The sequence below is a fragment of the Rhineura floridana genome, chromosome 10 (assembly GCF_030035675.1).
Source record: "Rhineura floridana isolate rRhiFlo1 chromosome 10, rRhiFlo1.hap2, whole genome shotgun sequence".
NCBI lineage: Eukaryota > Metazoa > Chordata > Lepidosauria > Squamata > Rhineuridae > Rhineura > Rhineura floridana.
Genome location: NC_084489.1, coordinates 2,255,657 through 2,283,509, shown reverse-complemented (window position 1 = coordinate 2,283,509; position 27,853 = coordinate 2,255,657). Strand labels below are relative to the sequence as shown.

General features: G+C 43.8%; 3 protein-coding genes across 15 annotated transcripts in view; 2 read left to right on the top strand and 1 right to left on the bottom strand.

The window, feature by feature from the left end:
• Window positions 1–6,854, top strand: part of SUN3 (Sad1 and UNC84 domain containing 3) — a 72,457-nt gene extending 65,603 nt beyond the window's left edge. For all 12 annotated transcript variants that reach the window (XM_061585791.1, XM_061585794.1, XM_061585793.1 and 9 more), the window contains 4 exons: window positions 1,795–1,910; window positions 3,747–3,914; window positions 5,814–5,906; window positions 6,170–6,854. In XM_061585791.1, the coding sequence (XP_061441775.1) occupies window positions 1,795–1,910; window positions 3,747–3,914; window positions 5,814–5,906; window positions 6,170–6,286 (494 nt within the window). In that variant the 3' untranslated portion in view covers window positions 6,287–6,854. The remainder of the gene's footprint in view (window positions 1–1,794; window positions 1,911–3,746; window positions 3,915–5,813; window positions 5,907–6,169) is intronic.
• LOC133364873 (uncharacterized) overlaps window positions 2,184–27,853 on the bottom strand; it is a 60,510-nt gene continuing 34,840 nt past the window's right edge. Inside the window, exon 2 of the mRNA XM_061585808.1 lies at window positions 2,184–2,912. Within this exon, the coding sequence (XP_061441792.1) occupies window positions 2,251–2,912 (662 nt within the window). The 3' untranslated portion in view covers window positions 2,184–2,250. The remainder of the gene's footprint in view (window positions 2,913–27,853) is intronic.
• Window positions 16,540–27,853, top strand: part of HUS1 (HUS1 checkpoint clamp component) — a 59,986-nt gene continuing 48,672 nt past the window's right edge. Inside the window, exons 1-3 of one of the 2 annotated variants that reach the window (XM_061585806.1) lie at window positions 16,540–16,724; window positions 17,752–17,879; window positions 23,188–23,364. In XM_061585806.1, coding sequence (XP_061441790.1) covers window positions 16,673–16,724; window positions 17,752–17,879; window positions 23,188–23,364 — 357 coding nt within the window. In that variant the 5' untranslated portion in view covers window positions 16,540–16,672. Of the gene's footprint in view, window positions 16,725–16,989; window positions 17,091–17,751; window positions 17,880–23,187; window positions 23,365–27,853 lie in introns of those variants that run through there. The other variant, XM_061585807.1, reaches the window with a different exon arrangement.

Below are 27,853 nucleotides of genomic sequence, written 5' to 3'. Positions count from 1 at the left end.
CTGGCTGGTAGAGCCCAGCTGCAGTTTATAGACCTCTTCAAATAGCGTATAGCCAGTGCCTGGAAAGTGCATTCTTTAAATGAACTAAAAAAGGAGCTAGCCCTAGTTCAAGTTCATCCTTTTACAAAATTAACTAATTTAGTTCACATTCATCCAAATGGACTCTTTAGTTCATAGAAAGTTCATCCTTGCCAAGAAAAATGAAAAACAGCATTCAAAACTTTACAAACTGGTGTGCTGAAATATAGGGTCTGAAAGTAAATCAGAAGCCACTAACAAATAATATGTCTGACAAACAGAATAGCAACAGGTGAAGCTTTCCCCATAATTGTATTCCCATACTAGAAAGGTCTTACACTGTTTGTGCCAGCCACTCAGCTGTTAAAGACACAACACAAGGCATCATTTGTTTTGTTCGTGTAACTGTATTTCTCGCTGCAAACTGCTCCTGCTGGAAGAGACCAAATCTCTTCAACAGGGAAGATGCAGGAAATGGCTCATATTCCTTCCTTAGCAACAATGATTAAGGCTCCATGTTTGCAATTTAAATAATCAAGCTCTCAAATATGAATTACTATAGTTAGATCTGAATCTGGTAAAAAAGATTGCAGCTTTCCCAGTAGCTAGTGAAACGTATTCTGAGCCATTGCTAGTCTAGTGGATGGGCCCAACAATGAGATCCAGGAGCACTTGAGTGACCAGAGGGAGCTGGAACCTCATTAAATATTTCCATTTCTTTAGCCGCATCACAAGTGTCATATGAGCAACTGTAGCAAAGGTTGTTGAGAAGTCAAATAAGATCAGGTGAGCATTTTCCGCAGTTGATCTTCCCATATAGGACTCCTATGATCTCAGACCATGGCAGTACTGTACCAAGGCCAGATGCCAGAGTCTCATGGATCCAGTTCAGCAATATCATGGCTTCCAGGCGCACCTGAAATTGCAAAGCTCTCAGCTGTTGTTCAGTCTTTCCCTAAAGGAAGGTGCTAATAAATCTAGGCAACAATAGTCCCAGATTGTGGCCCTTCAACAGCCTACATAGACATGGTTCTAGCTTGCAGATGGCCAACTTATTTCTCGGTTGTACTCCAGGGAATTAGGTCAGCCATCTGCAAGTTAGAACCATGCCTATATATTAGCCTTTGTGGTGATAGCAATTGCAAAAGGGTAACATCCTATACTCCAAGGTGCAATTCTCATCAAACTAGTCAAACTGTCCAGTTTTGTTTAGAATCACAGAACAGTAGAGTTGGAAGAGGCCTATAAGGCCATCGAGTCCGACCCCCTGCTCAATGCAGGAACTCAAATTAAAGTATACCTAGCAGGTATACCAGCTGCTTCTTGAATGCCTCCACTCTTGGAGAGCCCACCACCATCCTAGGTAATTGGTTCCATTGACGTACCACTCTAACAGGAGTTAGTTTTTCCTGATGTTCAGCTGAAATCTAGCTTCCTGTAAATTGAGCTCATTATTCCGTGTCCTGCACTCTGGAATGATCAAGAAGAGAACATGGCCCTCCTCTGTGTGACAACCTTTTAAGTACTTGAAAGTGCTATCATATCTCCTCTCAATTTTCTCTTCTCAAGACTAAATATGCCCAGTTCTTTCAGTCTGTCCTCATAGGGTTTTGTTTCCTGTCCCCTGATCATCCTCACTGCCCTGCTGTTCCTATTGTGCATATACTTTGACAGAGGCTGTATTCTCTGGATAGTCATCTGTGACAAAGAGTACTACTATTGTGTGCTTGAAATATCAGTTAGGAAAAATATTACTGTACAACTATTTAATTTTAGGTGCCAGCATTGTTCAGTCCAGAACTACTAGGAGCTACCGCCATGATGGAGGAAAATACTTCTGGATGTCATTCATTATGCTCCCTTTTGTGAAGTCTCCTGATGTAATTCTTCAGGTAGAAATCAGCCTAAAGAAAATTTTCATGTTTTATTTTTATTTATTTATTTGTTTATTTATTAAATTTATATACTGCCCGACTAGCAATAGCTCTCTGGGCGGTGAACATAAAATAGCATAAAAATACAATGAATAACAAAATAATACTAAAATACAATCAACAATCCAATACAATAAACATTTTTAAAATTAAATCAGTGTAATTTAAAATGCTTCAGAGAATAGGAAGGTTTTGACCTGGCGCCAGAAGGAGAGCAGAGTCGGCGCCAGGCGTAGTTCCTCGGGGAGACTGTTCCATAGTTCGGGGGCCACCACTGAGAAGGCCCTAGATCTTGTCATCACCCTCCGGGCCTCCCTGTGAGTTGGAACCCGGAGGAGGGCCTTCGTAGCAGAACGTAGTGCACGGGCCGGTTCATATCGGAAGAGGCGTTCCGCAAGGTATCGTGGTCCGCACCGTATAAGGCTTTATAGGTTAATACCAACACTTTGAATCTAGCCCAGAAACATATTGGCAACCAGTGCAAGCTGGCCAGAACAGGTGTTATATGCTCGGACCGCTTGGTCCTTGTCAGCAATCTGGCCGCCGCATTTTGCACTAGTTGTAGCTTCCGAACTGTCTTCAAAGGTAGCCCTACGTAAAGCGCATTACAGTAATCCAAACATGAGGTTACCAGAGCATGTACCACTGATGTAAGGTCCTCTTTACTCAAATAGGGATGTAGCTGGGCTACCAACCGAAGTTGGTAAAACGCATTCCTAACCACCGAGGCTACTTGAGCCTCAAGTGAGAGGGAAGAGTCTAAAAAGACTCCCAGACTACGAACCTGGTCCTTTAGGGGGAGTGTAACCCCGTCCAGGACAGGGTATATATCCACCATCCGATCAGAGAACCCGTCCACCAACAGCATCTCAGTCTTGTCTGGATTGAGCTTCAGTTTGTTAACTCTCATCCAGTCCATTGTCGAGGCCAGGCAACGGTTCAGCAAATCGACAGCCTCACCTGAAGAAGATGAAAAGGAGAAGTAGAGCTGCGTGATATGTTTTCCACTTTTGAAATCATTTCATTCCTTGTTAGTTGTTGCTGCCCAAAACCTTGGTCACTGCTTATGCCTGGCAGGCCAACACTACTATAAGGAGTGCTTCCTAACGTTTTTAGGATTTATATTTATTTATTATTTAATTTATTAGTCGCCCATCTGGCTGGTTGACCAGCCACTCTGGGCGATGTACAAGATAGAAACAATACATTAAGCATTAAAAATTTAAAACATAACGATGAAAACCTAATTCATCTTAAAAGAACTGATTGCTTGGAGAATTGCCTCCTGTGTGATAAGAGTCCCAATTTTTTCTGGTATGACGTTGCCTTTTAATGTTCAAAATAAAATACACTGTGGTCTATGCCATTTTATAGACTTGCAGAGAAAGGATAATGAGTGGGACAGTAGGGAAGAGAAAAAAATAAAGGGAGATATAAGGACATGAAACAAAAAAAATACTTGAGGGTAAAATAAAATTAATGGTGGGGTATTTTCTCTGAATATTTAATAATGAAGCTATCATTAGGCTTTCAGGCCTCATTGATTTTGTATATTAGTTGAAGTCTTATCAAGATTTTCTTTTGTTAAAAATATTTTAAAATGTCTCAATAAGATGAACATCTTTAAGGATCTGGTTTGTAATATAGCTAAACCTTCAGTTCATTGAATATCAATAGATAAATTTCAAATTTGACTACAGGGGCCAAAATGAATCATCAGTTTAAATGCATTTGCACCTATAACTTTAGCCACAGAATGCTTAAGCCATCCAGAATTTCTGTTTTCTCTTGCAGCCCAATTACCACCCTGGAAATTGTTGGTCTTTCCCTGGAAATCGAGGTGAAACTGTTGTGAGGCTAGCCAAGGAAATTATTCCAAGAGCAGTTACAATAGAGCATATATCCAAGAAGGTCTCCCCAACAGGAGAGATCTCCAGTGCTCCCAAAGATTTTGCCATTTATGTGAGCATCATATTCCAGTATTCATATTGGAGTTAGGGAATCAATGTTTTTTAAAAACAAATTATGAAATTATTGTAACATGCAATGTGCCTTTTTTTCCTTTTAGGAAGGAAGCTAATATCTAAAATTTAATACTGTAATTTTTATTTCATTAACAACATGAGAAATTAACAATATGTACCTACTGGTATCGAGAAAAAATCAATCAATCAAAACACAAACAGTATAAACTGACAAAATATCAACAATTATAACTCACAAAATTTCACAGAACTCAAACACATTTGGTCTTCCTTAGTGGTCCCTGTACTACAGTATATACGTAAAAACTGTTTGGCATAACACAAATAATAATACAAAATTTATATATTCAAATCAAATGTAACAGCACCAGTTGGGGCTACTGATAATGCTTATCTAGCCTTTGAGTGCCACACACAAATATGTAAATGTATTGTTCAGTCAGGTGGGCTCTCAGGGAATACAAGCTGCCCTTCCAATTGGAACAAGTATCTTAAATTAGTTCAATTAGTGAGCCATCAAATATTACTGTGTTCCTGGAATCCTATGTGGCTCCTAATGGAGAGATGTCTCTCTCTGACCTCCTTACACAACTACTTTTGACAGATTTCAAACAAGTATACAGTTCACTTGTGAATAGGTAATATTCAGATGTAAAAAAATAAACGTCCCTGAAATTGCAGCCCAGCCATAGGTTCCTAGAATATCAATCTCATAAAACAGTACAAAAAGGATTTTGCTCCCTTTTTAAAAAAGGGTTTTAAAATCTATTCTAAAAAGATCCAGAGAATTTACAGTATACTTAACCACAGAGCTTTTGGGGTAATAAAGCAGCCCAACCCAGAGAGGGAAGTGATCTCTGAGCCTCCTATGACTGGTTTGGAAGATATTTATTTGGATGGAAATTGTCTGCTCTCCTCTGAAAGGACTCCCATGTTTGCATGGGTCTGGTTGAGGTATCTGAAGCATGTTTTCTGAAAACAGATATAGGGGCTGGCCTGCCTGTCAACTGACCACGCAGATATCATTAACGGACTGCCTGCTATTTAACCACAAATGCCACTGTATAGATGGCAGCTTACCTTGTTTCATTTCATGATGGTGTCATTTGTTAGCAAGAGCAGTTATAAGAGCATCTTATGTACACCGCCCAGAGAGCCCTTGGGCTTAGGGCGGTATATAAATTAAATTAATTAAATAAATAAAATAAATCTTTCCCCTAACCATATTGCAGTTGTGGGCAAACCTGTAGCATAGCAAAGCTTCTCCACTGGCTACCTGCAATATATACAGGCATTTCCAAATAGGATAGTGATCAGTGGTCTAATGGGTATAATGTTGGCATTAGGACAAGGGAGACCTAGCTTCAATTCCCCACTAAATCATGAAGCTCATCTGGCAACCTTGGGCAACTTATACACTCAGCCTAATCTACCTCATAAGGTTGTTGTGAGGATAAAAGGGGGGACTATGTGTACTGCCTCAAGATCCTTGGAGGGAAGGCAAATTTTTTTACTTAAATAATAATTTAAAAAATAGCGTTTATTGTTTAACAATCTAAATATTTCTAACTAGCATGTAACAAACATGTTAATAAATCTTAATTTTAATAAACAGTCTTAATAAATAATATTTGTTGTTCTTATAATATTAATGTTTTAAAAATACTTGACCATTGTTTGACCAATGTGTTGATCAATTCTTTTTTTGACTGGTCAAATTCCTAATCTTAAGTGGATAAAATTGTTGCCTTTATTCTGCTAGCTATCATATTTATCATGGGAAACTACGCAAACCATACTTTTCTATTTCTACATATTCATACCTATTTCTTAACTGCTGATGACATGCCTTTCTCCTTCTGTCTCTCCCCCACAGGGACTACAAGAGGAAAAGGAGGAGCAGGGAACTTTCTTAGGCCAGTTTCTTTATGACACTGAAGGAGATTTAATTCAAACATTCCAACTGAAGGTATGTTGAGTATGACGGGAAATCACTTCAAAATTCTAATAAATGGAATTGCAGGCCAGTTGGGTAACTAATACTGTTGACCCATGTGATCAACATGTTCGTATAATCACTGATTTCCTTGGGGCAAAAATCAGAAAACATACAAGTCTGTTTCTGGAAGGCTGGATATATGGCAATCTTATGCCAGGGAAAACAAAACTGATGAATAATTCCATTCAATTAAACAATGGCAAGAATTAAAATGCTTACTTTTTCACTTTCAGAATGAATCTTCTGAATTTATGAGTTATGTGAAACTGAACGTACTAAACAATTGGGGCCACCCAAACTACACTTGCATTTATCGCTTCAGGGTACATGGAGATCTACAATACAACTAGATATTCTGCAGATGAAGCCTGCTGGTGTAGAAACAAAGTCATAACATCACAGTGCCAAACTGATGGGAATTTGCTGTGCTGTGAATTTGCTTCTTCAGTTAAAAAAGAAATACACAACAACAATTAAAAGCTTGTGGAAGTTACTTTATTCTGCACTTTCATAACTGGGTAAAAAATAGCATTGTTGCCATCCACAGAATTTTAAACTGTTTCCCACTGATGATTGATTTGGGAAGAAAAACTGGGAAGGGTACTAAACAGGAATGCTTTCACTTAAAAGTATCAGGAGATAATCTCCTGCTTAAGGTTGCAATCTGCTTTATGAGTAAATCATACTGAACTCAATCTAGCTTTCTTCTGAGTAAATATGCGTAAACTGTTAATATCAAACTGATGTGAATTTGCTCTGCTTCTGCTTCTTCAGTTAAAGAGAAATACAACAATGAAAAGCATGTGGAAAGTTGCTTTATTCTTCACTTTGATAACTGGATAGAAAATAGCATTGCTGCAACCTACAGGATTTTAAACTATTTGCCACTGATTATCTTTTATACCATCAAGTTTTATTGTTACAGGTAAATCATTCAACAACATATCTAAAATAAACAAACATTACAGCAAGTATATACAAATATTAAATCAATGTGTTTCCTCTATAGCAGTGGTTCCCAAAGATTTTTTCCCCACGGACCACTTGAAAATTGCTGAGGGTCTTGTGGGATTCCTCAATTATTTGTTTGCCTGTTGTAGCAATTGTAATGTGCTGTGCTAGATGCTGTATGATTTTAATCGTATTTTTACAAACCTTCCATGGACCATGTAAAGGAAGCTCCAGACCACTGGTGATCCATGGACCAGTTTAGGAACCCTTGCGCTATAGCAAACATTTCTCTCACAACTCATTTGCAAGAAGTGTAAGTCTACCAGTCCTGAAAATATTATAAGCATCCATGCCAGCAATACAAGAATTTAGGTCTGCCATTAATAATCAAGTCTGTACTGCAGTGTTTCCAAGCACTCCAAGGGAGTCAGCATTAAAGTAGTAATGCAGATGGTTCCAAGATTTAGGGTAAATGTTTCTGTTGTCTCATTTTGTAGATGAGCTATTTGATGATGAGAATTATCATCATCAAATAGCTTACCTAGGAAATGCCAGACAGTTCTGATCACCTTGCAGTTGAAATGTCTGTGTACACGGCTGCCCCACTAGGAAAAAAATTCTGGCATTTAGAAAACTCCGGTATTTCCTCCTGTATCAAACAGCATGGGTCTTAAAGCAGTGGGTCGGGGCCCACAGATGGGTGGGTCTTGGCAAAGCTTTGAATACCACACAAACCCCTCAGCTGAGCCTGGAGGCAGCAGCCTTTTATTCCATTTTTGGTGGGAACATGCTGTCTGGCTTGGAAAGCGGCTATCCATCCATGAGCAGAGTGGGTTGTGCCAGGAGAACTAGAAAGCATGGGACACCACTCTAAGGAAAAGAGGGATGGAATGGCTGCTGGTAGGGCACTCACTCACTCAGACAGGAATAATAATAATAATAATAAAATTTTATTTTTAGGCCGCCTATCTGGCCGAGTGAATGGCCACTCTAGGCGGCGTACATAATAGGATAAAATACAACATATAAATATACTACCAACATCAGTCTTCAATAATCAACCCACCCACATCTGTACGTTGTAAACTAAATTTACCTAGGAATCCTGTATGCCCGCTGAAATAGACACATTTTTAATCCTTGGTGAAAACCTACCAGAGAGGGGGCATGGCGAAGATCACATGGGAGTTCCAGAGGGTGGGGGCCACAATCGAGAAGGCCCTCTCTCTGGTCCGCACCAGCCTAGCTGTTTTCACTGGTGGGACCGAAAGAAGGTCTTGCGAGGCTGATCTCGTCAGGCGGCACGTTTGGTGATACTGGAGGTGCTCCTTTAGATAAACTGGACCGAAACCGTAAAGGGCTTTAAAGGTTAACACCAACACCTTGAATTGGGCTCGGTAGACAACTGGTAGCCAGTGTAGGTCTTCTAACACTGGCGTGATATGGTCCCTGCGGCGGCCGTTCTTAATCAGCCGTGCCGCCGCATTCTGTACCAGTTGCAATTTCTGAACCATCTTCAAGGGTAGCCCCACGTAGAGCGCATTACAGTAGTCTAAGCAAGAGGAGACCAGGGCATGCACTACCTGTGGGAGCAGATGGACCGGAAGATAGGGTCGCAGCCTCTGTATCAGATGTAATTGATACCACACTGCCCGGCTCACTGCTGACACCTGAGCCTCCATGGACAGCTGGGAGTCAAGAATGATCCCAAGGCTGCGAACCTGGTCTTTTAGGGGCAATCTTACTCCATTCAACACCAGGTCAATATCTCCTGATCTTCTCTTGTCTCCCACAAGCAGTACCTCGGTCTTGTCGGGGTTCAGTTTCAGCCTATTTCCTCCCATCCATTCACTTATGGACTCCAGGCACTTGGAAATAGTATCCACAGCCAACTCCGGTGAGGACTTAAAAGAGAGATAGAGCTGAGTGTCATCCGCATATTGGTGGCACTGCAGCCCAAATCTCCTGATGATGGCCCCCAGCGGCTTTACATAGATGTTAAATAGCATGGGAGAGAGGATAGAACCCTGTGGCACACCACAATTGAGAGGCCAAGGGTCTGAGACCTCATCCCCCAATGCCACCCATTGGCATCTGTCAGAAAGATAGGAACGGAACCACCGTAGAACAGTGCCTCCAATTCCCATTCCTTCCAGGCGACCCAGGAGGATACCGTGGTCGACGGTATCAAAAGCCGCTGAGAGATCTAGGAGGACGAGGAATGAGTATTCTCCCTTATCCAACGCCCTCCTCAAATCATCCGCCAGAGCGACCAAGGCTGTTTCAGTTCCATGACTAGTCCTGAAGCCCGATTGGAATGGATCTAAATAATGAATCCAGGTACCTCCAATTCTACAGAACAAGCCTCCCAACATGAGAGTTTACTCACTAATAAAGACTGCTATTCTAGTGTAGGGTTGCCAGGTTCCTGGCCTGAGGCTGATCCTGTATCTTTAGAAGAGAAAGTCAGTCAAGTGCAGGTGTTCTTGCAACATTGTAATGAGAAAAACCACAAGGTGGAATTCTCCCTTCCCCCTGCACAAATTTTAAAGATACAGAAGACTTCTTGGAGGCCGGACCTGGCAACCCTATTCTAGTGCCCACTTTCCTTGGAATTAGCGATGCCAGGTCTCCGACAAACAGTCGGAGTCTCCAGCCCCGCCCTTGCTTTTCTCACCTCTGGCCAGAATTGCCCGCATGTTGTTTAATCTCCGGTTTTGGGCTGGAGTCTCCGGTTTTTGGGGGGCCCTCTGGCTCTCTGGCTAGTACCCATTAATCTCCGGACTCTCAGCTTCAATTTTAAAAAAAATTAAGTTTCTAGGTGGTCTGGTTCCTGAGATATACACCAAAACGTCAAAAAAAAAAAAGTGCGCTGTTTTTTACAGATCAATTCCTTCATCTGGCTACAACTCCCATCAGCCCAATCCAGTGGCCATGCTGGCTGGGGCTGATGGGAGTTGTAGTTTTAAAAAAGTAACTTTTCAAAGCTCTGGCTGTAACCCCGCCCTTTCAGGATTGTAGCCAATGAAGCCAGGGTTGTGACTTATTGATCCAGGCATGCCTAGGCTTAATTTCAACATCAGAAAATGGTGGCTTTAAGATTTTTGCAGTCTGCGTAAGTAATATGGTTAACAGTTTTTTTCCTCATCTGTCCAAGAGTCAGACCCTGGGCTATGAAATATGAAAGTATTTAATCCAATATCTGCTTTTCTGGGAGTAATGCAATTCTAATAATCCCATGTACCTGGAGTAAACCCCACTGAACTCCATTAGGATTTACTTTTGAGTAGACATGGTTAGGATTGTGCTGTAAATTAATGGGACTTTGGAGTAAACACAGTGCAGACAGACTTGTGTTTGTGTTGTAAATCTTTCTCCCTCTCCAACCCTATTTTTAAAGAAATTAGGCAGGGTTTATCACAGTTTTTATTATGCAGGAAACTAGCTGTGGATTTCCTGCTGTGAGCAGGGGGTTGGACTCGATAGCCTACAAGGCCCCTTCCAACTCTATGATTCTATGATTCTAATACTGATTTTTTAAAATAATGAATGAAGTTTATTTATTTATTTTTATTTATGTATTTATTGCATTTTATATCCCGCCCTTCCTGCCAGTAGGAGCCGAGGGCAGCAAACAAAAGCACTAAAAACACTTTAAAAATAATAAAAACAGACTTTAAAATATATTAAAACAAAACATCTTTAAAAACATTTTTAAAAGCTTTAAAACCATTTTTTTAAAGAAACGGTTTAAAAACATATTAAAAAGCAATTCCAACACAGACGCAGACTGGGATAAGGTCTCAACTTAAAAGACTTGTTAAAAGAACAAGTTCCTTATCACTTCAGGGTACAGTTTTCCCTAGTTGAGTAAGCCCCATTGAATACATTGGGACTTGAGTAAACAAGCATAGGATTGCACTATAAATATCTTTACAGGTTGTATAAATAATAAACATATTTGATAGTCATGCTTATATAAATATGATTTCATAGAACCATAGAATAGTAGAGTTGGAAGGGGCCTATAAGGCTCAATGCAGGAATCCAAATCAAAGCATTCCCAACAGATGGCTGTCCAGCTGCCTCTTGAATGCCTCCAGTGTCGAAGAGCCCACTACCTCCCTAGGTCATTGGCTCCATTGTCGTATGGCTCTAACAGTTAGGAAGCTTTTCCTGATGTCCAGTCAAAATCTGGCTTCTTGCAACTTGAGCCCATTATCCTGTGTCCTGCACTCTGGGACAATCGAGAAGAGATCCTGGCCCTCCTCTGTGTGGCAACCTTTCAAGTACTTGAAGAGTGCTATCATATCTCCCCTCAGTCTTCTCTTCTCCAGGCTAAACATGCCCAGTTCTTTCAGTCTCTCCTCATAGGGCTTTGTTTCCAGTCCCCTGATCATCCTTGTTGCCCTCCTCTGAACCTGTTCCTATTTGTCTGCATCCTTCTTGAAGTGCGGAGACCAGAACTGGACGCAGCACTCAAGATGAGGCCTAACCAGTGCAGAATAGAGGGGAACTAATACTTCACGTGATTTGGAAACTATCCTTCTGTTAATGCAGCCTAATATAGCATTTGCCTTTTTTGCAGCCACATCACACTGTTGGCTCATATTCAGCTTGTGATCAACGACAATTCCAAGATCCTTTTCACGTGTCGTACTGCTGAGCCAAGTATCCCCCATCTTATAACTGTGCATTTGGTTTCTTTTTCCTAAGTGTAGAACTTTGCATTTATCCCTGTTGAATTTCATTCTGTTGTTTTCAACCCAATGCTCCAGCCTATCAAGCTCCCTTTGAATTTTCTTTCTGTCTTCCACAGTATTAGCTATACCCCCCAATTTTGTATCATCTGCAAACTTGATAAGCATGCTCCGTACCTCATCCAAGTCGTTAATAAAAATGTTGAAGAGCACTGGGGCCAGGACCGAGCCCTGTGGTACCCCACTCGTTACTTCCGCCCAGTTTTGTCATGCTGTATCCCTATAAGTATCCGATTTCATATTATGATTGTACAATACTTCCTTTACATTTTAAGTATGCCTTGGGTCATGGTTCTCCATTGTTTCATCCTGAGGGGCAGATAGGCTGAGATATGGTGAGTAGCCCATGGTCACCCACTACAGTTTATAGCTCATTTCCATTTTGAAAAATTAATTAAAACAATTTACATGCAGGTAAAATTTATTAAGTAGATTCACACAATACGTGTAAAGCATATCCAACTCGCATTTAAAGCGCATGACTTCCCCTAAAGAATTCTGGGAAGTGTCATTTCCCCCTCACAGTTATAGTTCTCACCACTCTTAACAAACTGCAGTTCCCATGATTCTGTGGTGGGATTCATGTGCTTCAAATGGATGTTTAATGTGCTTTAAATGAATGGTGTGGATCTGCCCTAGGTATGATGTGCATTCAAGAGTGAATTGAAAAGAACAATTTTAAAAGATACTTCTTACTCTTACTCATTTCTCAGACCTCTTTCTGAAGGGTTAAATCTATAAAAAAAAGTTTGGAGCAGCCACATTAAAAGATAAGGGCAGGGTATTCCAGGCAGGGGGTTGCCAACCCTGCTTGGTTATGGATGTCTTTGCAGAAGAACCCTAGTCAAGGTTTACCAACAGCACAATCCAAACTATATCTACTTAGAAGTCAGTCCTGTTGAGTTCTATTGAGCTTAATCCCTTAGCAAGTGTGTTTAGAATTGCAGCCTTCAGGAGCATCCATCTTTACTCCCCAAAGCTCCCATCTAACATCTCCACAACACTAGGCTCCTTTGTCCCTGCAGTGGCTTTCTGGTGACTGCCCTGGCCTGAAGGCACTTAACCCTTCTTGCTGAAAGCAAGTAGGCTAGATTAAATGTTCCCTACCCAGGCTCCATCTTTTAGCTAAGATTTCTATCTTAATTTCCAATCAGATATTTTTTTTAATTGTATGCTCCAAGCAACTGTGATTGATGCTTAATGTATCATGCTTAATGACATCCCTCGGGCCCGCCCCGTGACATCCCTCGGGCCCGCCCCGTGACATTCCTCGGGCCCGCCCCGTGACATCCCTCGGGCCTGCCCCGTGACATCCCTCGGGCCCGCCCCTCAAATCTCAGGTTTTGGGATGCTTCTGACCTGCCAACCCTACTTGGAATAGAAGGGTTGGACAAAAAAAAAAGGGTGGAGGAAAATCCCAGTAGAACTTAATGGGTAAACATACCTAAATACAGGGGGGGGAGGGGAGTCCAATCCCCTTGGGGTTTTTATATGTCCCTCCTCCCCTCCATTTAAGGAGTGTGGCTAGTGTTTCCATTGCTACAGCTGAGGAAGTTTACTCAGGGGGTAAGACTTTTTGGGTTCAGGTATGGTAGGGCTTTTCTTTTCCCCAGGTGATATATCCTGGTAGGATTGAAGCAACTTTACATCCTGATCCTTTGTATTATTCTTCGGGAGTAAATTTCCTTGGGTTCAATCATGCATGAAGCTTTATATTATTATGGACTGCCTTCAAGTCGATTCTGACTTATGGGCGACCCTATGAATAGGGTTTTTATGGTAAGGGGTATTCAGAGGGGGTTTACCATTGCTTCCCTCTGGGTGGCTGGCCCAAGGTCACCCAGTGAGCTTCATGGCTGTGTGGGGATTCGAACCCTGGTCTCCCAGGTCGTAGTTCAACACCTTAACCACTATACCACACCGGCTCTCTAGCATGAAGCTTTACTTGTAGGTAAATATATGCTGAGGATTGCTATGGGTTTACCTGAGAGTAAGGGCTCATCCAGACGATTGTATAATGTGTGACATGATCGCTTTGTGTATTCATTATTTTTTGGTTGTCCATATGACGCCACACACTTTTGCGCATTTTCGCACGGTTAAATCCGCTTTGGCATTACCGCGAAAAATGCGATTTGCTTTTTTAAACCGGTAATCATCCGCTGCAACATTAGAGGCTTGGATGCAATACCGCGGTTTATAGAGATGTAGGCGGTCAACGGGTGGACCTTGGGCATGTCCCAGTACCCCTTCTGTCTTTACCATCCAATAATGGATTTTCACTTGTGCTCCTGTGCGTGAATGTGCTTGGAAAAGCCCAGGAAACTGAACCAATCAGAGCCACGTACTTCCCAGATGTGGAAATGCGCATTTCCGCATTTGCGCTCAAGCAGGTACTGCAGTGCACTGGGGAAGGTTTGGGATAGGAAGTGCTGCGATGTAGCAAGCTCACTGAATTTAGTAGAAGTTCCTTCTGAGTAGGTGTGGTTAGGGTTGTGCTGTAATACTTGCTTACACACTGAGTATCCTACTCACTCACTTACCGCCTGCCCACTTAATCATAAAGAAATAAGGTTCATTGATTTAAATGCAACATACTCCAAATTAAGTGGGTTTAGGACAGCAGCCAACAATTGCTGTCTGTCTTAGGTTCTGAAACGGAAACTTATTCAGATTTGTTTTCTGTACATTTGATTTCAGGCAAGTTGACACAAGAGGGCAGATAAACAGGTGTTTGTGAGAGAGGGAAAGAAAGGCATCTATAGAAGGTAGCAGAAAAAGAAAAAAAGGGAGAGGAGACTCAGCTCCCCAGGGAAGGAGAATCTTAGTTAATGTAATTGATAAGCAAATCCTGAGGTATCTGTTGTAATGGGACTTACTTTCAACTTTAATGTTTCAGTGCTGATTTGGAATGAAAATTAGTTTTATTTAGTTACTTTTTAAGAAGAATAAAATGACAACACTTTACAAGCTAAAAGGAAAAAAACTTTCCATTTAAGAACTACAGCTGTTTGTTGCTTCAGTGTGGAAGAATCTGGGCAGTTTCTTCAAATGTCATCTAACGAAGGCCAAAAGGAACAGCTGACACTTATATTAGGTTTTTCTGAGGGTGATGAATTTTTCCCAGAAATCCTGTTAATTTTGATGTAAGGCAAGGTGACATTAGGAGGCAAGAGTCACAGAGAGGTGAATTAAAGTGACATAGAAGGTGACACAAGGTGTGAACAGAATAAAAAGTAAAGTGAGGGAGAAACAAAGGCAATACATGCAGGTGAAATGAAGTAGAAGGTGAGAAAAAGATAGGAACATTTGAGAAGGTACAAGGGAAGAAGGCATGAGCAGAACAAAAAAGAAAGCAGGCAAACTGGACTGTGAAAAAAGAGGAAAGGGCCATAGCTCAGTGGTAGAGCCTCTGCCTGCATGCAGATGGTTCCAGATTCAATCCCTGGCATCTCCTGGTAGGCCTGGGAGAGACTCCTTTCCTGAAATCCTGGTTAACCACTGCCAGTCAGTGTAGACCATACTGAGCTAGATAGGCCATTGGTCTGACTCTGTATAAGGCAGCTTCCTATGTTCCTAAGGTGAGACTAGAATAAGTAACAAGAGAGAAAGGCAAGACAAGTCATGGAGAGCAGTTTTACCAGTTGCTAGAAACTGCAGGAGCAGAGAGTGCTCTTTGCAAGACCCAATTAGGTCTTATGGATTTCCCATGGGCAGCTGGTTGGCCACTGTGAGAACAGAATATACTAGACTAGATGGGCCATTGGCCTAATCCAGCAGGCTCTTCCTATATTCTTAACAAGAAATGCAAGAATGTAGGGAGAGAAAAAGGCAGCAGCAGGTGAAGAAGAAAGGGCAACAAACATGACAGAAAGGGAGTTTGGGTAACAAAATACAAGCAGAATTTGTGACCATGACCTGCCCTCTTGCTCAGTATCAGCCACAGGCTTCACTGAAGAGAAAACCCCTGGAAATCAAAGAGAGGATACAACGACTAAAAGGGTTGAAAAGTTTGACCAACAGTACATGAAATATTGGTTCACTTGCATTGAAAAAAATAGCCTGCCAATACCTCAGTGTATTACGTGATGATACTCACACTATTGAAGTATAAACTGAATGTGAAAGTGGGTCCCATGTTTCTGGTTGAAGACCACTAAAACAGCATCCTTCACTAACTTTTAGTTGCAAGTGTACAGGAGAGGGATTTCCAAGTGTAACTATCAGTAGAGAAAACCAGTAAAGAGGATGTGTGTGTAATTACACTTGAAAGGGATATATATCTTTTAAGTGCTTCCCCAACAACTTATTGTTCTAGCAAAACAGTTTACACATAGCTACAGAATACTATAGCAGTATAGTGTGACACTGTGCGTGTACTAAATATAACTCACGTACCAGGGTTTGAGTTAAGTCGCTGGCTGAAAGAGGAGGAGGAAAGGGCGATAAGAGAGAGAAGGACCCACTCCGATTTAGATGATTCCCAGAAGTGCCAATCAGCCCCCGAAGAAGGTACCGCTTTTTCTCTGCTAGGCAAACAAAGACTACGCTAGTCTCATCCTTTCCCTTTTGATTAAGAGAGCATAATATACACGCCTCTCATTCACTCCCGCGCTCAGTAAAGAGAAAACTGGGCGGAGACATTTGTGCAACTCACACGAATGATTGGGTTCCGGCTTTTATCATAGAGGTAGGTGATTTCCAGCATAGACCTAACTAAGTAAAATGCTGAATCTTGCCCTTTGAGACTCCAAATGGGGCGCACAGGTTTATTGTAACACTTCCGATTCCCAATTGAAGGGGGAGGGAAAGAAATTGGATTCTACAGACTTGAAAAATGCAAAAGCCACCATAGAGCGGCCTCTTTGCCCAATGCTCCAGCCCCGCATATGGCGGCGTTCAAAAGGAAACCGGAAGTAATAGCTTGTAGATGGAACGTAATATTTTTTTAAAAAACCAATATTTGATTGGTATGAGTTAGGAGAAGTCGAAACTGGCGTATTTGTTTTTGGAGCGGCCTCTGTTATGCGATTTAGAGCTAAGATCGTGGACATTGGATGCCTCAACCATTTCACTCGTGAGTATGATTTACTGGAAATAATCTCTCCAGTTAGAGTTGCTGCTACCTCCCCTGTCTGATCCTTGATGGCTACGGCTTTGCGAATATTTAACGGGGGAAGATTTTCCTTTCCACTTCTAAAGGGGGAAACTCAATGCTGCTTCTGCTAGATTTCTGTCTCCCAGGCGGTTAAAGAATGGAGGAGTCCTGCTGGGGCAGAAACTTGGCCGCTCTACAAATGAAATAGCGTGTTGAAATGGAAGATCAAGCCAGACTTTCCTTCATACCTTGCATTTAATGTGTGTAATAGTTTGCACATATAACAGAATGAGAAAGTGGAGTCCGAGGTGGTAGATTGGGCTGTGTCACTTCAAACAAATATGTGTGAGCAATCACATTTTTGAATGCTTTCCTATGTAAATAATAATAGCAAATAATAGTAGTAATCCCTGTAAATTGAAAATGAGTGCAGCAATGAGTGGATTAGCCTAGAAACTTTCTCCCTGGCATAGCAGTTTGTTTGTAAGGAGTTTTTTTTTTCTTTAACGTGGAGGGCCATTTAAAAATGGTCCTGTCTGTTACACCACCTGAAGAGTCTGTGAGTGTAGGTCAAAGCCAGGCCTCGTTGTTAGGGAAAGTTTCAGTCTCTTTGACTCTCTCATTGTTGAGTAAGGAGAAAAGTAATACTTTGTTAACCATACTATAAAGGTATGGATAGCAAACCCATCACTGGGTAAGCAAATGGCTGAAATAAAATTATAAAGATGATTAGAGATTTTGTGAAAAACCTTTACTTATATCTTACAAAAGGAGAAAAGATGATGCTTCAAGGATGGATTCATTGTTTGGGTGCAGGAATTTCATGCTGCTTGCAGGCCATCTCTACAGCCACCCCACGTGTCTCTGTTTCTACTGTATTAATGAATGGCATTTTGGTAACAGGAGGGGTATTGGGGAAGGGTTTTTTTTGCTTGAGGAAGTGCTATGAATAAAGTCTTCTTTTTCTGATGTATTAGGAGGTTATATTGTAAAATATTGTCTCTAGGTGTGGTGAACACGATTTCCAAGCTAGCCAAGACCTGTATGTTGCGCCTTACAGTAGACAAAATTTACTTCATCCTCAGTGACAAAGTGGGAAATGGAGGTGTTAGCATGTGGTGCGAGCTCAGCCAGGTAAGACCCAGAGGGAAGAGTGCTGATGTTGAAGATAGCAATTCATGATTCAAGATAAAGGGCCCTAAGTCCAATATTATTGCCTCTATATTGCAAATCAGGAGGGTGGGGGGAAGGGGGCAGAAGAAGTATCAGGTTATCCAAAGGCAGGGCTTTCTTACATCCCAAAACTTTGGGCATAGCTTGTTCTGTACAATAATAATAATAATAATAATTTTATTTTTTAGTCGCCTATCTGACCGAGTGAACGGCCACTCTAGGCGACGTACACAATAATAAAATGCAATATAAAAACCAAAATACAGTATATAAAAATTACTATAAACACCAGTTAATGACAACAATTAAAAGACTAACCCACCCCAAGGATCCCATAGGCCTGCCTGAACAACCAGGTCTTCAGAATCCGGCGGAAACTAGTCAGGGAGGGGGTATGGCGAAGATTGAATGGGAGGGAGTTCCAGAGGGTGGGAGCCACGATTGAAAATGCCCTCTCTCTGGTCCGCACCAGCCTAGCCAATTTGGCTGGTGGGACCGAGAGAAGGTCTTGTGTGGCTGATCTTGTCAGGCGGCATGATTGGTGATGCTGGAGGCGCTCCTTCAGATAAACTGGGCCGAGACCGTATAGGACTTTAAAGGTCAATACCAACACCTTGAATTGGGCCCGGTACACAACTGGTAACCAGTGTAGATCTATTAGCACCGGAGTAATATGATCACGGTGACGGGTGTTCTTACTCAAACGTGCCACCGCGTTCTGTACCAGCTGCAGTTTCCGGACCGTTTTCAAGGGTAACCCCACGTAGAGCGCATTACAGTAGTCTAATCGAGAGGCATGTATCACCCGTGGGAGCAAATAGGCAGGAAGGTAGGGTTGCAGCCTTCGTATCAGATGCAATTGATACCAAGCTGCCCGGCTCACTGCTGAAACCTGAGCCTCCATGGACAGCTGGGAGTCCAAAATGACCCCAAGGCTGCGGACCTGGTCCTTCAGGGGCAATCTTACCCCATCAAACACCAGGTCAATATCTCCCAACCTTCCCTTGTCTCCCACGAGCAACACCTCGGTCTTGTCAGGATTTAGCTTCAGCCTATTCCTTCCCATCCATCCCCTTACGGATTCCAGGCACTTGGACATGGTCTCCACAGCCAACTCTGGTGAGGACTTAAACGAGAGATAGAGCTGAGTATCATCCGCATATTGGTGACACTGCAGCCCAAATCTCCTGATGATGGCCCCCAGCAGCTTTATGTAGATGTTGAATAGCATGGGGGAGAGGATAGAACCCTGTGGCACTCCACAAGTGAGAGGCCAAAGGTCTGATACCTCATCCCCCAATGCTACCTGTTGACGTCTGTCAGAGAGGTAGGAACAGAGCCACTGTAAAACAGTGCCTCCTATTCCCAATCCCCTCAGGCGATCTAAAAGGATACCGTGGTCAACGGTATCAAAAGCCACTGAGAGGTCCAGGAGGACAAGGAAGGTATATTCTCCCCTATCCAATGCCCTCCTCATATCATCTACCAAAGCGACCAAGGCCGTTTCAGTTCCATGTCCCGTCCTGAAACCCGATTGGAATGGATCTAAATAATCTGCTTCATCCAAGTGTGTCTGTAACTGTTTGGCCACCACTCGCTCAATCACCTTACAAAAGCATTATCAGGCTGGTTTCGCAGGGTAGAAGTAGTTTGTACTTAATCCTTCCCATGCAATATCTACATGCTCCTCGCCCCGGTCCCCCATCCCCATTTATAATGGAAATACAGAACTAGAATCCTTGATTGGGGGCAGGAGTATTTGCAAGTGAAAAGCAGTGGGTGGGTAAAGATTACATTCTTTTGCTCACCACTTGTCCCCTGCAGATCGCTCTCCAATGCCATTTTGCAGCGGAGAAGCAATGCACAGGTTTTCAAGGTCTGAGACTGAAGTGGGATATGTAGTGAGTTTTTGGCAGAGGTAAGATTTAAGTTGGTGACATACTGCCCACTTCACAGCTGTATGAGCTGCTGAATTGAACAGTGCTCCACATGGTTCTATATTATTCTGGTTTAAGGTGGAAACCTTTCCATGCCTGCTACCCAACATCCTGTAAATGGAGATGCTGGGGTGAAACATTAACATGGCCAAGTGCATTATCTAAGTGTGCTGGCCCTAAGAGATACAAAACAGCTATCGGTTGCAGTTTGGTTAGAACTCCTGCTACCATTTTTCATACCACAAGAGTTCTTTGCGAAGCAGAGGTATTTAGAGGAAAACTATACAAAGAAGTTCCTGTCCTTGCACCAACCAGCTTGGCGATATACGAACAGAAATACACATCTCTGTCTCTTTCATTTTGAACACTACTAATGACAAGGCTTTTGTGTAGTTTGAAAGTATGCAGAGTTTTAGTGTAAGATACTGAGCAGTCCATACAAATATTTATTAATTTACTAAATTTATATCCCGCCCTTCTCCCCAGAAGGAGCCCAGGGCAGCAAACAAGCAATAAAACACCAAGAGCATCTTTAAAAGAGCATCTTTAAAAACAATTCCAACACAGATGCAGGTTGGGATAAGCTCTCTATACTTAAAAGGTTTGTTGAAAGAGGAAAGTCTTCAATTGGTGCCAAAAAGATAACAGTGCCTGTCACAGGGAGTGAATTCCAAAGGGTAGGTGCCACAACACTGAAGGTCTACTTCCTGGTGAGATGGTATCTTCAGGAGGCTCTCGCCTGTAGAGCGTAGTGACTGACTGAGTATATAAGGGGAAAGATGATCTTGGCTAGGTATGCAGGGGATGAGGTGATCTTTTAGGTATCCTGGTCCCAAACTGTATAGGGCTTTGTACACCAATACCAGCACCTTGAACCTATCTTGGTAGCTAATTGGCAGCCAGTGCAATTCTTTCAGCAACGGTATAATATGATGGCAATATTCTGCCCCAGTGAGCAATTGCACTACTGCATTTTGCACCACCTGCAGCTTCCAGACAAACCTCAACAACATAGAGTGCATTATAGCAATTCATTCTAGAAGTGACCTGTGCATGGATGACAGTGGTCAGGCTATCCTGGTCCAGTAATGGCCTCAGCTGTCCTACCAGCTGAAGCTGGTAAAAGGCACTTCTGGCTACTGAAGACACCTGGGCCTCTAGCATAAAAGATTGATCCAGGAGCATCCCCAGACTACGAACCTGCTCTTTCAGAAGGAGTACAGGCCCATCCAAAGTAGGCAATTGATCAATTATCCAGACTTGGGTATCACCTACCCACAGTGCCTCCATCTTGCTAGGATTCAGAGTCAGTTTATTGGCCCTCATCCAGCCCACCACCAAGTCTAGGGCTTGCACGGCCTTTCCCAATTCAAATATTACCAAGAAATAGAGCTGGGCATCATTAGTGTACTGCTGACACCTCACCCCAAATCTCCTAATGACCACTCCCAATGGCATTATATAGAGGTTAAACAGCACTGGGGACAACATGGTACCCTGCGGCACCCCACAGCAAAACTGCCAGGGGGGCGAAAGGCAATCGCCCAATGTTATTCTATGAAACTGATCCTGGAGATAAGATCGAAACCATGGTAAAACAGGGCTTCTGATACCACAAGGTTCTATCCTCTCTCCTATGCTATTTAACATCTATATGAAGCCGCTGGGGGCAATCATCAGGAGATTTGGGCTGCAGTGTCACCAATATGCAGATGATACTCAGCTCTATCTCTCGTTTAAGTCCTCACCAGAGTTGGCTGTGGAGACCATGTCCAAGTGCCTGGAATCCGTGAGTGGATGGATGGGAAGGAACAGGCTGAAGTTAAATCCTGACAAGACTGAGGTGCTGCTTGTGGGAGACAGGGGAAGGTTGGGTCCTGTTGACCTGAGGTTTAATGGGGTACAATTACCCCTGAAGGACCAGGTCCGCAGCCTTGGGGTTGTTCTTGACTCCAGGCTGTCCATGGAGGCTCAGATTTCGGCAGTGAGCCGGGCAGCCTGGTACCAATTACACCTCATACGTAGGCTGCAACCCTACCTCCCTGTTCATCAGCTCCCACTGGTAGTACATGCCCTGGTCACCTCTCGATTAGACTACTGTAATGCGCTCTACGTGGGGTTACCCTTGAAAACGGTCCGGAAACTTCAACTGGTACAGAATGCGGCAGCTCGTTTACTTACAAACAGTCGTCGCCGTGATCATATTACACCAGTATTATTTAATCTACACTGGCTTCCAGTAGTTTTCCGGGCCCAATTCAAGGTGTTGGTGTTAACCTTTAAATCCCTATACGGTCTCGGCCCAGTGTATCTGAAGGAGCACCTCCAGCATCACCAATTATGCCGCCCGACAAGATCAGCCACGCAAGGCCTTCTCTCAATCCCACCAACAAAAGCAGCTAGATTGGTGGGGACTAGAGAGAGGGCTTTTTCGGTGGTGGCCCCCACTCTCTGGAATTCCCTCCCGTCTGATCTTCGGCATGCCCCTTCCCTAGACACCTTCCGCCGAGCCTTAAAAACTTGGCTGTTTGGACAGGCCTTTGGGACCACCGGGATGGGCTAATTACATACTGAATGCCCGTTGTTTTGTACTGTATATGCTGTTATTTTATTACTGCTGACTATATTGTATTTTATTGTATTTACTGTATTTTATTGCATTTTATTGAAATTTGACATGTACGTCTCCTAGAGTGGCTTCTGCCAGATAGGCGACCTAAAAATTAAATTTACATTTACATTTACATTTACATCTCACCAAGTCAGCTCAGAAGGATACCATGGTCAACGGTATCAAAAGTTACTGAGAGATCAACTCTATTGGGAGGAAAGGTGGGATATAAATCTAATAAATAAATAAATAAATAAAAGAATAACAGGGTCGTGCTCCCCCTGCCCTTCTAGCAATTTAGGTCATCTATCAAGTCGATGAAGGCCAATTCAGTCCCATAACCAGGCCTGAACCCAGATTGGGTCAAGATAATCTGTTTCATGCAAGAGTACTTGTAACTGGTATGTCACAACCCTCTCAATCACCTTCCCTAAAACGGGGGTATATGCGACCAGGTGATAGTTGTCACACACCAATGGGTCCAAGGTGGGCTTTTTCAGCTCATATAAATCCTAAATTCAGTGGGAGTTAAATCTGTGTTGCTTTTTCTGTATTACGCCCTTTAATGTTATTTAATAGGGCATTAGTTTCTCTTCACTTGTAAAACTCCCTCTTAAGATCAAAGGAGGGTTTCAAGTGATAGAAAATGGGTTTTGAATTAAGCTCAAAATCAGTACCATTAAATGCTTTCAGCATCATTGTTTTTCTCTACTTATTTTAGGGGAATGTGTTTGATGAGTTCCAGGTGGAGGGAGTAGCTGTAGCCGACAATGAAATTTATTTAGAGCTGACACCTGAAAACTTCTCCAGGGCTTTAAAAACTGCACAGAATGCCAAGGCAGTGAAAATCAAGTTGACTAATAAGCACTGTCCCTGCCTCACAGTAGCCATAGAACTGGTGAGTAGAATCACATGCAAAGCAGCCTTGCATTCCAGTACAATACTTTGCAATTCTTATTTTCTTTGTATCTTAAAAAACTAGAATATCCATGTTTAGTCAACTGCAAAACCAATTCCTGCATATGAACGCTCAGACCACAATCAGCCCCTTCGACAGGAAAGCCTCTGGGCATAGATGTCCATGGGAGGTAGAACCCCATTTGTGCAGGTCTCACATATAGGCTTCCCCTGCTCAGGCATCCACACTCAATGTCTCGATGTTGGTGGGAGGGCTAGCAATGGCGCCCTACGGCTCTTTTAATTGTATGGCACCCCATTCACATGAATAACATGAAGGAAATGAATGTTTGCTATATATTATTTTCCATAGGAGGTGGGCCATCACTGTGGGTAATAGTTCCACCTATCGTGCGAAGGCAAGAATGTTTTTGAAGTCAAGACTAGGGGCGTCAGGCTCCTCCCACTCTCCAGTTCATTTTTGCCTTCGTACGAACAAGATTGAGATCTATATAGCGTAGCATTTAGCTAAGTTCTTTTTGGTGTTTGTTTGTGTGTTTGTTTGACAGGGTGCGGAGGTATTGTTTCTTGTGTGTCTCCCAAGTGTCCTCCTCCCCTCCGTCTTGTGTTTAACTGCGTTTAACTGCTTCTCCGATTTCTGGAGACTTTTCTTGGGGAACTTTTTCCCTTGCCCGGGCAGTTTATTTCCTCTGTTGGATTACTCCCCAGCTCTTAGAGAGACCGCGGCTGCGGATTCTCTTCGTCCTTTCGCCCCTTTTTTAAAGCTTTTCTTCTTCTCCTGGGCTCTGCCGCTTCCCTCGGGAGCTTGCGGCTGCTAGCGGCTTGCCTTGCTGGGCTGCCTTTAGCCGCGCTCCGTGACGCTCTCAGAAAAACCGCGGCTGCGGTTCTTCTGATCTCAGCGGGAGCTTGCGGCTGCGGCTCCCGGTGTTGCCCCGTCACCTTTTTTAGCCTGCCCGGGTCCGGCCTCGCCCCCTGAAGCCGGCGGCTGCGGATCTCTCATTAGCGCTTTTACTTGAGCTCACCCTCGCTCCGTGGCTTTAATTTTCCCACCGCGAAGAGCTTTGCAGACGGCGGCGGCGGCTGCCTTTCCCCTTCTGCCTGTTTCCTCCTTGGGTTTTTTTAGAGCCGCTAGTATGGCTATCGGCCCTGCGGCTCCTCCGGCGAGACTGTGCTGGGCAGCCCTTCTCCCAGTTCGTTTCCAGACGGCCGCCATTGCTCCTTCTCTCTCCGCCATTTTTGTTCATTTTTTCCCGCTCTTTTTTCCGGGCGCCATTTTTTGGATTCAAATTTCCCGCCTTTTTTGTTACCCTTTATTAACCAATGGATACCTTCCCTGCAGGCTATCTATCTGTATGTGTGTTGTATGCATGTTGCAGACAGACTTACACAGGGCTGACTTACACACAAATTTACTGTGGCTGTATCACCAAGTCTGAAGCTTTAATTTCTGTGGCTGACTCACACAAATCTACTGTGATTGTATTATCAAGGCTGGAGCTTTAATCCTAGTGGCTGGATTGTATTATCAAGGGTGGAGCTTTAATCTTAGTGGCTGACTTGTACTAAATCTGATTATATTGGTATATCCTGCCCCCTCTGTGGCCGTGTACCACTTGTACTAAATTTGATTTATATTGGTATATCCTGCCCCCTCTGTGGCCGTGTACCACGCTTGAAATCCAGCCTACAACACTAATCTGAGTGTACCAAGTCTAAAATACAGCCTATATCATATTAACGCTGATACCTTAGTGCATCCTGCACCCTCTGTGGCAGTGCACTTAGCCATCTGCCAGTGTATCCTACCCCCTCCGTGGTCGTACGCTGTGCCAGTTCGGGTCTTTACATCCTGCCCCCTCTGTGGCCGTGTACTGCACCCAAGTTAATATAAGATGGCAGAATAGCCAGGCATGTCACAATCATCCAATATGATGCCAGATCAGCCAGGCATGTCACAAACAGCCAAGCCACAACATTCTAAGGCGACTAAGACCAGACATGTTAAAGCACTGGCTAAGACAAAACATCTTTCCAGCCATAGCAAACCAAAGCGCCCACGTTATGTCTCTGTGCCAACCACCACCACAGCACCTCAGGCACACATAAGCGATATACTTCATTCCCCTGCTGCTTCCTCTGACGAGGAAGAATTTGCTGGCTTTCCCGCTCAGTGTTTGTCTAACGAACCTCCCTCCGTTTTACCGCCTCAAACATCTGTTCCAATAGCTCCTCAGGCACAAACATCTGCCACATCCGGGCTGCAGCTGTCTCCTGATTTCCTCTCCCAACTTCAAGCCATGCTGGCATTTTTCACCCAAATGCAGTCACTACCACAAGTTCCTGCCATACCTCAACTCAACATGGACCAACGTGCGTGTCGTGAAGCTCATCCTTCCTGTTCACCAGATCCCTTTGACGTAGCCAGAGGCAGATGTATTGACGAAGCCTCGTATGCGGAGGAGTCAACCTTCACTGACCATGTTGAAGGAGACGACTGGAGCGACTATTCAGATCATGAGGAGGATACATCGTATCGTTTGTTTAATGCCTCAGACTATCAGCCGCTAGCACGCAGGGTAGTTAATACTCTTGGTCTCCAGACTGTGCCTTCAACTTCTTCTGCCCCAGCTATCAAAGGGGCCAAGGTCCTCAAATCCCCTGCACCTACTGAACACTACATCCCGGTGCCGGACCCAATTGCCAAATTGGCCTCTGAAGAATGGGCTCATCCATTCCAAGCTTGACGCTTCAAGAACCTGGCTGACAGGCTTTACGCCCTAGCTCCGGACTTTGCCACCAAGTTAGACGTCCCTGGCATAGATGAACCAATCGCTCGCCTCGTTTCACGATCTCCTTTGCCCAGGGAAGGGGAATCCCAACTAAAGGATGCTACTGAGCGACTAATAGACTTCGCCCTCCGCAAGAATCATGAGGCCACTGCCCTCTCCATGCGTGCCTCCGCTTCAGCCTCCATTTTCTCCAGAGCATCTATGATGTGGCTGGATGATCTTCTAGAGGACACTAACCCTGATCCTGTCGCCCTCAGAAGAGCACTATTGAAGTTGCGTAAGACAGCAGCTTTTGTGGCCGATGCCACTTTGGATGCCACTCAATTAGGTGCACGAGCCATGACGGCTCAAATAGTTTCTCGACGCACCCTCTGGCTTCGCCACTGGCAAGCTGATTCAGCGGCCAGAATGAATCTGTCCAGGACTCCTTACTCCGGATCTCTACTCTTCGGCGAGGAAGCTCTAAAGGCAGTGCTGGTTGATCCAAAGGATGCCCACAAAGCGGTTCTGGCCACTGTCAAGAACATCGACCACAGGCCTTTCAGGCGATTTCCTTCCTTCCGTTCTAACCAGCCCTTTCGAGGAACGCGGCCAGGAGGACGAGGCCACAACTTCAGATCCTATGACCCCACTTCATTCAGGGGCTCCTGGAACCGACGCTTCCAGGGCAGAGGTCAGTATCAAGGGTGCAGGGGCAACTCATCGTCCTCATATAGGGGAGGTCCTCGCCAACGCAAACAGTATTAACACACTGCCCATAGGTGGCAGATTACTTCATTTTGGAGACCGTTGGCTGCGCCTCACTACGGTCTCCTGGATCAGGGAGCTTTTCAGTCATGGCTATGCCATAGAGTTTTGGGCAATCCCATCAGACAGATTCCATCCGTCCCCTTGCCCAAGGGTACGAGCCAGGCACAGAATCATGCAGACAGCTATACAACACCTCTTGGACATAGCGGCAATAGAGCCAGTCCCCACAACTGAGAGGTCGGAAGGGGTGTACTCCCTCCTATTTGCTGTGCCAAAACGAGATTTATCATGGAGGGCGGTATTGGACCTCAAGTTTGTCAACCATTTTGTAACATATCGCAGGTTCAAAATGGAATCACTCCACTCCATTACGGAGAGTCTGCATGAAGGAGACTTCCTGGCTTCTATCGACCTTAAGGAAGCATATCTCCATGTGCCCATTTGCATAGCCCACAGAAAGTTTCTTCGGTTTGCTTTTGACCACCAGCACTTTCAATATAGAGCGATGCCATTCGGCCTTTCCTCTGCTCCAAGAGTGTTTACCAAAGTGCTACTCATCCTAGTGGCTTATCTCCGGACCCAAGGGGTTCATCTCTACCCATATCTGGATGATCTGCTAATACGGGCCAAGTCTGAGGAGCTGGCTCATCATCATTTAACGATCACCCTCAATGTTTTGCAGGCCTACGGCTGGCTTGTCAACTTCGACAAAAGCCATCTCCAACCAACCCAACGCCTACTACATCTAGGGGCAATGTTGGACACCCTGCAGGCAATGGTCTTCTTGGCTCCAGATCGCATCACTGCCATCACAAGCATCTCAAGGTCCCTGATGCAACAAACATCCGCAGACATCATGCTTCTCGCCAGAGCGCTCGGGATGTTCATCTCTACAATCCACATTGTGCCATGGGCTCGAGCCCATACTCG